General features: G+C 45.4%; 1 protein-coding gene across 1 annotated transcript in view; it reads right to left on the bottom strand.

The window, feature by feature from the left end:
• Window positions 1–3,562: 3,562 nt before the first annotated feature.
• The window catches only part of KRT77 (keratin 77), a 14,782-nt gene continuing 7,823 nt past the window's right edge, over window positions 3,563–10,521 (bottom strand). The window contains exons 3-9 of the mRNA XM_006869995.1: window positions 9,893–9,953; window positions 9,300–9,395; window positions 7,589–7,753; window positions 5,893–6,018; window positions 5,562–5,782; window positions 4,779–4,813; window positions 3,563–3,870 (exon numbers count right to left, since the gene is read on the bottom strand). Coding sequence (XP_006870057.1) covers window positions 3,563–3,870; window positions 4,779–4,813; window positions 5,562–5,782; window positions 5,893–6,018; window positions 7,589–7,753; window positions 9,300–9,395; window positions 9,893–9,953 — 1,012 coding nt within the window. The remainder of the gene's footprint in view (window positions 3,871–4,778; window positions 4,814–5,561; window positions 5,783–5,892; window positions 6,019–7,588; window positions 7,754–9,299; window positions 9,396–9,892; window positions 9,954–10,521) is intronic.

The following is a 10,521-nucleotide window of genomic DNA, read 5'->3' as shown; positions in this document are numbered from 1 at the left end:
TCCTTTTACAATATGACTAGTTTTCATTCTGCATCAAATAAGAATATATAAATGTCCAAAGGCATCCCCTCTGTATACAGGATAGATGGGAATGGGCAACTTAGACATTGGCTATCTAAAATGAGGGGACGATAAAGGCACGAAGTGACTGGCTTACAAGGTTTCAAGAGGGAGCTTAGTTAAGAGTGTGGGGGGAAGATAGAGTCCCCACTGAATAGTTTTCATCTTGTCTAGATGGATCTGGTAAAAAGAGATGGGGATAAGATTCTTATGATTCAATAATGAGTAATTGTTATCATGACTAATTGTGACTGTCATAATTGTAAAGGTAGAAGCTTTGTAACAAAAGCAGAGGAGTAGTTAACCTTACAGTCTAGAAACAGAGGACCCTAGGACCATCAAGGGAGAAGAGCACAAGCAGAATGCAGGACCTTATCCAGAAAAGCAGTGACATCAGAGATGGAGGCAGAGATGGGGACATGGAGAGAGGGAGCAGCTGAAGACTTTAAATTCGTGGGAAGAGAGAGACTGAGAGCAATGGCCAGGAGGCAGACTTGCAGAATGTGCCCTTTGGTGGTTTAAATTATTATATATGCCTGAGTGTTTAAAAAAAAAAAAAATAGAGCTAAAATGAATAGCGAGAAATACTGTTAACTGATGGTATATGGAGGGAATTATAGCCATTGTAATGAAACAAAGTATATGATTTGTTGAATGCAAAACAGATGATCAACCCTGTAAACTTTCACTCAATTTGTAATAAAAAAAAAACTTTTAAAAAAGAGAAAAAGAATATATAAAAGGTCTACTTTCTTTTCCTTCAACCAAGACTCAAGTTCTCTGAGTCTACAGTTAATGATTTGATTAGTTTTGACAGTAATAATTTTTAATTTTTTCATACAGTCTCTGCTTCTTCTTTAGTATGATTACTTTTCTAAATTCCATATTTAGGCTGTTCTTTCAACACTGAAAGAGGTGTGATGTTGGACACACATTTCATTTCATATATACTACTGAGATTAAACTATTGCTGTGGGTTAATGTGTTGGACTGCAAGGTTGGTTTGAACCACAAGGTCAGCAGTTCAAGCTCACCAGTCGCTCCTTGGCAACCCTACACAGGGTCACTATAAATCAGAACTGACTTAATGGCACTTAACAACAACAATTGCTACTTAGAATATGACTTTTCAAAAAAACTAAGACACATGGAAATAATTAGTCCAAAGGACTAGCCTCTATGACCCTGGTACCAGAAAGGCTAAATAGTGCCCACCCTCCCTCATTTTCCTGCCTACATGTGCCCTCAGTCTTGTTGCACATTCCAGCTCTCCAGTTCATTAGGACCAATCTCCCCTTCCCTATCACTAACACCTGCTGCAAATCTCACTGCTCCTGTTTTGATGGTTCTGCCTGTGTCCTCAGGATAGGCCAGGCACATACTCTCATTTCTCCTTCTCCACAGTATTTGAACTTTCCTTTCCCCATGGTAAACCATTTGGGTTGTGAGTGCCTTGAGATTCAGAAATGTATTCATTCAACATTGCACTTCCACTGTCTAAGACACTGTCTGCCACACAGTAATCAAAACTCCTTGTCAGTGAGTCATTTATGACTCATGGCTACCCCATGGGTTACAGAGTAGAATTGAGTGGCATAGGGGTGTTTTTTGGGGGGCTGCAACTTTTATGGGAGCAGATCACCAAGACTTTCTTCTGCAGTGTCACTGGTAGATTCAAACTGACTGGCTTTCAGTTGGCAGCCAAGCACAAACCGTTTACAGTAGCTAGGCACCTTGCCACATAGTAAGGGGCCTAATAAGTGCCAACTGAATAAATGCATAATAAACTTTTGACTGGCCATCCAGTCTCACTTCAAGGATTATAGTGAGATTATGTCTGTAAGGTTCTTCAAAAGTGTGTACGACTTGAACAATAATAAAAATAATGTACTGCAAAGTTCCCAAATGTGACAACATGAAAAGCCTACAGAAGTTAAAGAAGAAATAAATCATCGCCTGACCAAACAGCAGTTTTGCTATCTCAGAACATTTTATTATAGAAACACCAAAATTGCCAAACCCTTCAAGGTACAAACTTTAACCTGAAAATTAAGCCATGAGCACTTCCCAAGGGCCCCACACTGAGCCCATCAGATGCCCCAAGAGAATGTCCCAACCTCATGGACGTGGACGTTGTGTTAGGACTCAACAAGCAAATGAAGGTGACTCCAGTTCTTACACACAAAGCCACTGTTTTCTGAAAGCCCATTACTTGATTGGTATTTTCCCCATTCTGTCCCCTCCAATACATCTCAAGCATAAAACACGACTTGGAGTCAAATTCTCACAAATTGTTGAAAAGTCAAAGAGAAGGAGGCAGAGGGACACAAAAGGTCTAGGAAAAGCATCAAACGGACTTGCAAATCACCAGCAGCTTTCAGATTGGTTCAAGATTGGAACCTTTACAAGACTGAAGCTGGATCCTCAGACTCCTCAGGCCCTGGACATCTGGACAGAGCAGAGCGGGGTTCATGTACCCACCCACTCTGGCAATTCCCAGAACAGTGTTGTGGAGTACTGAACAGGAAGAACCAAGCTGCCAAAGAATGGAGCTGTGAGGAGAGGGCAGGACAGAAGCCATACTTAACTGCTTGTCCATCCACTGCTAAGAATAATCCTCCCTGTGGACAAGGACTCATGCCCCAGAGTCCTCTAAAATATTCCCACCTAGAACTTCTAACCCAGGGGATAATGCTTCTTTAAATAAAGAAACAGAATCAGGACCAGATATGATTTCCAGATGTCTCATGTAGGCAGCAAATTTTTATTCCCCATCAACTGAAGTATAAGACTCACAACCAAGAGCCAGGAATTGGCCCCTGGTACAGAGCACCCCCTGTACGGAGCATTAGCACACCTAGCAATCAGCTGCTCACTTAAAGCAAATATTCTGTGGTCTCTGAGGAATGGATTAAAGGAGCCATGGTGGCATGGTGGTTAAAGCACTCAACTGCTAACCAAAAAGTTGGTCATTCAAATCCAGCCGCAGATCCATGGGAGAAAGAGGTGGCTATCTACTTCTGTAAAGAATTGCAGCCTTGGAAACCTTATGGGGCAATTCTACTCTATCCCACGGGTCAACTAGGAGTCAGAATTGACTTGAAGGTAAGTTGTTTGATTGGGTGTTGGAGGGATGGATTATCACTCTCTGAGCTGCCCTGATAACAGGAAGGGAGTGTGAAGGTGAGGAACCCCTGAAAATGTGCTACAGGCTCATTTTCTCCATCACTAAACTGGACCCCTGGATGTCCACAGTGACAGGCTCAGAGGGGTGAGAATGTGCCTGTGACTTTGACTGCAAGCATGTCCTCCAAAGAACTGTTGTTGGGGGTTATCCTCCCTGCTTCTCCATCCTTAGCTGAATTGATAGGCAACACTGATGAGAGTCATCAGGAAAAAGTAAGTGTGAGGGATCAGGAAGGGCAAGGAGACAAGAAGACAGGAGAGGGTCTATGCAGGAAATCCGGAGTCTGAGAGGTGATGCGGGACATGGCCATTGTCACTACTCCACGATGCGCTTGCGGGAAGTGTTGGTAGAAGTTTGGATGATCTGCACGCGGGAGGAGCCGCCGCCGCTCCTCCCCCCATACTTGTTGCTGTTTCCGCCATAGCTCGTGCTGCTGCTGGTCTTGAATCCACCTCCACTGGCCCCTCGAGATCCCCGGCCATAACTGCCCCCGCCGCCGCTGCCGCCGCCGCTGCCACCGCCGCTGCCGCTGCCTCCGCCATAGCCTCCAGAGCTGCGGCCACTGCTGCCTCCGCCACCGCCACCGCCGCCGCCGCTGACTGTCACCTGGCTGGTCTGCACAGCTGTGAGGCAGAGGGACTTTAGAAGGACTGGGCGAGCGGGACTATCCTGCACCCATCCCCGTGAAACAGCCCTCCACAAGCTCAATCACTGATCGTATCTGACCTGCGGATACATTGGGAGCTGAGAGTATTCCCATGTGCAAAAAACTCTTCATACTACAAAGGAGTTGCAGGTTCCCTTTAAGCAGCACGTTTTCAGTGTTTGTTGACATACTCAAGGAACCCTGGTAGCACAAGGTATTAAGCACTTGGCTGCCAACCAAAATGACCTGATAACCCACTCCCATAAAGAACCTGGGGCACTTGAGGGCGCCCAACAACAACAGCACCAGAGAGTTGTAAGGCACTAATGATTGTTGTCATAGTGTTGTTCTCAGTTGCCCTGGAATCAATTCAGGCTCCAGGCCATCCTGTGTGTGCAGAATAGAGTTGCCCCCATAGGCTTTCCAAGTCTGTGACCTTTCAGAAGCCTGTCTTCTGAAATGCCTCTGGGTGGGTTTGAAGCCCCAACCTTTTGGCTTAACTATTTGCACTTAACTATTTTACTTTATAAAAATAAAAAACCCACAACTATCTAATCGATTCTGACTCATATAGTTTCCAAGACTATAATTCTATAAAAGCAGACAGCCTCATCTTCCTCTGGAGAGTAGCTAGTAGATTTGTATGACCAAGGCTCATTTCCTAGGGGTTTTTGGGTATCATAAAAAATTGAGATAACACAAAACTGAAATCCTAGCACTTCATTTTTAAAGGAATTCTTGCAGGCTTTGTAGTTGTGTTTGGTTTTCATTTCATTACACTGGAAGTTAGAATACCAGGCTTTCCATATTGGCTCCCTTGGCAACCTCACTTGACCCTCCCCTGCCCAGCACCAACCAGCCCTGTGCCTGGGCTCTGCTACTTACAGATGCTCACTTGACTTTGCACATCTCCTGACATCCTGCAAAACCAAAATGCACATCAGAGAGACTCACAAAGCCCAAAAGCAACAAAGTAACATTCTGCCTTGGCCCCTTGCTGAGAAATTACAATTCCACTTGGACACACTGAATCAGAACCTACATTTTAACAAGATCCCCATTTTGACAAGATTCTTATATATCGATCACCTGGAGGGAGCCCTGGTGTGATGCTGTAGGATAAGCACTGGGACTGCAGCAAGGTTGGTTTGAACTGCAAAGTAGGTCGTTCAAACTCACCAGCCACTCCTCAGAAACCCTATAGAGGGTCGCTATGAGTCAGAACTGACTGGACAGCACATAACAATAGTAACACTATATCACATTACGAGGAGATGTAGTTAAGATGTAGATACTATCTTCTGAAAGAAGAAAGAGCTGTCCCCAAACTTTAGGAAAATGTGTGGGAGTCAGTAGAGCCAGGGGGCACTTTAAGAATTTTCTTGAAGTCCTTTAGTATTGGAAATCACCACCCACTATAATGGCTTTAGTTAAGGTATGGGGACATTCTACTTAGAGACAGAGGGATGATGACAATGACCCTACCACCTAGTGCACCCCCAGTTTGCCATTTGCATGTTTTGCTTCCCTAGGCTAGATTGGGATGGACTCTTCTTCCCAGAAAAGCAGGGATTTTTCTCTCAGGTCAGTCCTACTGCTTCAGGTGTGCATTCTGAGCTTTGGCCCAGAAGCCTGGTTGTCCCCCACTCCCTTCCCCACCAGTCCCACCTGCTCTCCTCTCCCTCCAGCAGCTTGCGATAGGTGGCGATCTCCACATCCAGGGACAGTTTGGCTCCCAGCAGTTCCTGGTAGTCTCGCAGCAGCCTGGCCAGATCCTCCTTGGATTGCTGAAGGGCCTCCTCCATATCCTGCAGCTTCTGCTTGGCATCCTGGAGGGCCCGCTCTCCTCTCTCCTCAGCATCCGAAATAACTGAGTGCATCTGCTCAATCTGCTCAGGAGCCAGACGGACATGGGAAAAAACATGCAGAGGTTGAGTGTCAGGAATCTGACAGGGCATCGTGGAGTGCACAGCGGGCCCACCCTGAGCACCCATCCCACCTGCTTCTTGACGTTGCCAATTTCTGCCTGCAGCCTCTGGATGTTTCGGTTGAGCTCAGAAATCTCCATCTTGCTGTTCTTCAGGTCATCTCCATGTCTCCCAGCTGTGATCTGGAGCTCCTGGTACTAAGAGTCAATGACAGTATCATAGTCAGCACCTATGCCTTTCCAGATCCTGCCCAAGGTGGCTCTCATAATAAGCCCACCTAGAACTGTGATCCCAAACAGAATCAGCCCACCTAGATCAGTGATTCAACACACACATACACACACAGACACCTATACCAAACTTCTGTCACATAAGCTGCAACCTCCCCTCCCTACACACACATCTGTATCAAGCCTCCCTCATTCCCATCATTCCCTCAGGCAGGTCCACATCCCAATAGGACAAACCTGCTCCTTGATGCCTTTTTATCACCTTTTGCACATGCCTAAGCTCCACACCTGACCTTATGCATACTGGAGGCCCCTCACTATGCCCACCTCACCAAATTTCCTCCTTTCCTTTTCCAAGACGTTTTTTATTTAGCAGTCAGGACCTCATTTGCTCAGAGACCTTTAGATGGAGCACTTTCCTCCACCTCTTACTTAGAGTCCCTATTGCTCCATCAGTCAAAGAGCTCCACCCAGGCCAAATGGCTGTGAAAGGGGCCCCAGGGAGCGTTGGCTTGAGGGACTCTCTGCATTCTGATTTCCTTACTATGTAACTCCCTCATCTGATACTTACATCCATTCCATCCCTGAAACACCTGTCTACAGGACAGTGGAACAAAGATCTGCCAGGAGTGTGCTTTGTCCCAGGTAATGCTCAAAGCAGATCACTAAGTACTCACTGTTCAGAATTCAGTGACCAGCTAATTGATCTTTCAATTACAGTCTTCACTGTCCAAAAATACCCAGGCCAATTTATGTTAAGGAAATAGACAAAGATGTGCCCAGAAACTGCTGCTATGAATATTGATGTACAACAATTAATACAATGAAAACTACTGATAGGTAAAAAGTGAAAAAGAAAAGCACAAACTATATTTTTAAAGATGGTGGTGATAGTGGTTATGTGCCGTGTAGTCAGTTCTGATTCATTTCAACCCTGTATAGGGTTTCAGAGGCTGTAAATCTTTACAGGAGCAGAAACTCTCATCATTCTCCTGCGGAACAGCTGGTAGTTTCAAACTGCTGCCCTTAAGGTTAGCAGCCCAACTCATAACCACTACGCTACCAGAGCTCCTTATTTTTAGAGACACCATTCTAAAAAAATAGTTTAACATTTTAGTGGTTAAGAGTATGAGTTTAGTAGATGCCCACCTGAGTTGAATTAAGTTCTAGTTCAACTACTTACTAGCTACAAGACCTTAGAGAAGTTCTGTCATCCCACACTCTATCATCTGTAAAGTGGGGATAATAAAACCATTACCTGATAGAGCTGTTGTAAGCAGTCAGTGAAATAATATTATGCACAAAGCACTTAGCACAGTGCCTGATAACAGGAGTTCTCCCTAAATGTTAGTTACAAAGAACTGGTAGAAATATACTGACCTATTTGTAGTGGTAGTGGGATTATGGGTAATCTTTATCAGTAATTTCTCACATTCCCAATACAAACACGCGTCGCAGTGTTGTTCTCTTAGTTCTAAAGTCAGTTCTAGGGGCATCTGTTTGGTTTCTGAGTACCAAGTCTGAGACCAATGCTCACCTTGGTTTGGTACAGATTCTCAGCCTCATCCTTGCTCTTCTGTGCAATCAATTCATACTGCATCTGCACCGCTTCAATGATGCTGTCCAGGTCCAAAAAGCGGCTGTTGTCCATGGACAGGATGACGTTGGTGTCACTGATGTGGGTCTGCATCTGGGACAGCTCCTGTGAGGTACAGAGCACAAATGACTCCTTCCACACTCCTCCCTCCAGGACCTTGTTGTTGTTGTTGTTGTCAGGTGTCATCGAGTCGGAACTGACTAATAGTGACCCCATGCACAGCAGAACGAAACAATGTCCGATCCTGGGCCAACCTCACTACCGCTGCCACACTTGAGTCCATCAATGATGCCATCTAGTCAATCCATCTCGTTAGGGGTCTTCCTCTTTTTCTCTGACCCTCCACCTTACCCAGCATGACATCCTTCTCTAGCTACTGTTTCCTCCGGACAATATGTCCAAAGTATGAGAGACAAAGCTTAGCCATCTTGGCCTCTGGCTGCACTTCTTCCAAAACAGATCTATTGGTTCTTTTGGCAGTCCATGGCACTTTCAGTATTCTCCTCCAACACCACAACTCAACTTGGCCAGGACCTTGGTTTCCCTCAAATGCCCTTCAAGACCACTGGGGAAATCAGAAGCTTAGGCCAAGTGGGAGTTCTAAGTGAAAGTTCTTTGATTTGTTGCCCTCACTTAGCTTAGCTAAATGGGGCCTAGACCTAACCTCCAGGAAGAAGGAAGGAGCTCAAGCTCAGAAGCCCTGTAGATGCCACTTCCCTCTAGTGTCCCCTCCTGTACCTGCTGTCCCACTTGGCGGTCTCCTGAGCTCTCTAACAGAACAAACATGCCTCTTGAAGCCACATGACACTTTCCCTCCCATGTGCCTCAGGAGCAGTAGGAAGGAGTCTCATTTGTGGAATCACTCAGACTCAGTCTTTAAACTTGGTTCTACTATGGATACGCTATGTGGCCATGCCAGTAATTTCACAACAAAGTTTCCTCATCTGTAGAATGGACACGATGTGGATACGCTATGTGGCCATGCCAGTAATTTCACATCAGTTTCCTCATCTGTAGAATGGACACGATGTAAAGCTCCTAGCAGTGCAGCTGGCACTTGTTCTCACATTAGACATGGGTATCAGTAGGACGCATGATAGTTGTTTCTTGTAGTTAAGTGTCTTTGAATCGATTCTGAGTCATAGCGATCCTTATAGGGTTTCCGAGGAGCAGCTGGTAGATTTGAACCTCCAATCTTTTGGTTAGCAGTCCAGTGCTCATCCTACAGTGCTACACCAGGACACCATTTATTATCCCTTACTGCTCCAGTCTTTGTCTTCATTCCCTTTAAGTTCCACTGTCATCTTCTAATAAGTCCCCTTGTAGCCCTATCCACTTCCCAGCACTGATGAAGAGTGTATTTATCTCAGAAAAGCTGCCCCCAATTTATAGATTTCTGGGTGCCTTTGCCCCTATATCATCATTTTCCAGACAGCCCTAGGTGCAATGAAGCAGAGACTGTTTTACCTTCTCCTACTCCCTAGTTTTCTGCCCCTATTCAGGAATCCTGAGGACTGGGGACTCAGAAAAGGTGTAACTCCAGCAGGGCTAGGCCCCTGATAATATGGGTTTCAGACCTCCCCCACTTACAGTCCATGCACCTGGTAAGACATGAGAAAAGAAAGGCGCTCCTCATGAAAGCAGAACTCACGGTCTCATATAAATACTTCAGGAACTCAGTGTCCTTAAAGAGAGCTTCCATTTTATGCTGCAGGTCCACTTTGTCCGCAAAAGCAGAGTCCACATCCTAGACAGCAAACAAAGACAGTGTGACTCTACTGTCCAGTCACTACCTGCCACAGCCCACCGTGTGACCCAGGGCAAGTGGCAGAGACTCTGTGGGCTTGTCTCTTCACCTGACAACTTCCCTGCCTCACTCAAATATATTCAAAATACCAAACCAGTAGCTATTAAATCAACTCTGACTCTGGCAGTCCCACCTGTGGTTTAATGGCTGATTTTTCAAAACGGTCTTTCTTCTGAGGTACCTATAGATGGACTTGAACCTCCAGCATTAACTGTTTACATTGCAAGCCCTGGCACTCTGGAGAATACGGAGGTGTGATATCAAACATCACGATAGCACGCTGTCTCACCCCAGGACCCAAGACCAAGCACAGTTGACACTCAAGAGCTGTCTTCATTAAAAATCAAAAACTGTATCTCCAGATGGTATGAAGTGTAAGACTCCTTGCTGTGCTCTGCCTCCTGAGCCAAAGTCCTGCGCTGGACTCTTTCCCTCACCTTCTTCAGGACGACAAAGTCATTCTCAGCGTTGGTCCTCCGATTGATTTCCTCCTCATACCTGTTGGGGGAGGCAAGATACACAGACAGGCTACAACTCTTGCAGGAAGTGTGGATGCACCTGTACCTGCAGGAAGATGGTCTTCCCCAAACCTTGACTGATGCTCACACCAGCCGAAACCTGGTTCTCCAGGGGACAACAGCCCAACACGGCAAACCCAGTGCTACCTTGTCCCCAAAATGTCCATTTTGATTTTGTTGTGGTTTTTTGTTAACCTTCTTTGTAAATTTGTCAAGCTCGATATATATTTTTTTTAAGTGAAAACATGAAATAACAACTTGCAGTAAACAATTTTAAAAGACAAACAACTTTACTGCAATCCTGTGCTCCCTAGAACCTCCAGCTGAATTTCCTTTATCCTGTGTCAACTCACACATAGTTTATTTTCCACTGGAACAACACAGTGAGCACAGGTAGGTGATGTTAAGAGAAGTGCTCTGCTTACCCCTTATGAGGAGGGGAGAGAGAGACCACTCAGATACCTACATGAGGCAGAAGAAGCTGATCTGAAATTAGACCAGCCTGCCCCCATCACTCACAATTTTTTATTAATAATAACTAGGACTCC

Source organism: Chrysochloris asiatica, unplaced genomic scaffold, assembly GCF_000296735.1.
Source record: "Chrysochloris asiatica unplaced genomic scaffold, ChrAsi1.0 scaffold00138, whole genome shotgun sequence".
Classification (NCBI taxonomy): Eukaryota; Metazoa; Chordata; class Mammalia; order Afrosoricida; family Chrysochloridae; genus Chrysochloris; species Chrysochloris asiatica.
This window is presented reverse-complemented; position numbering and strand designations above follow the sequence as displayed.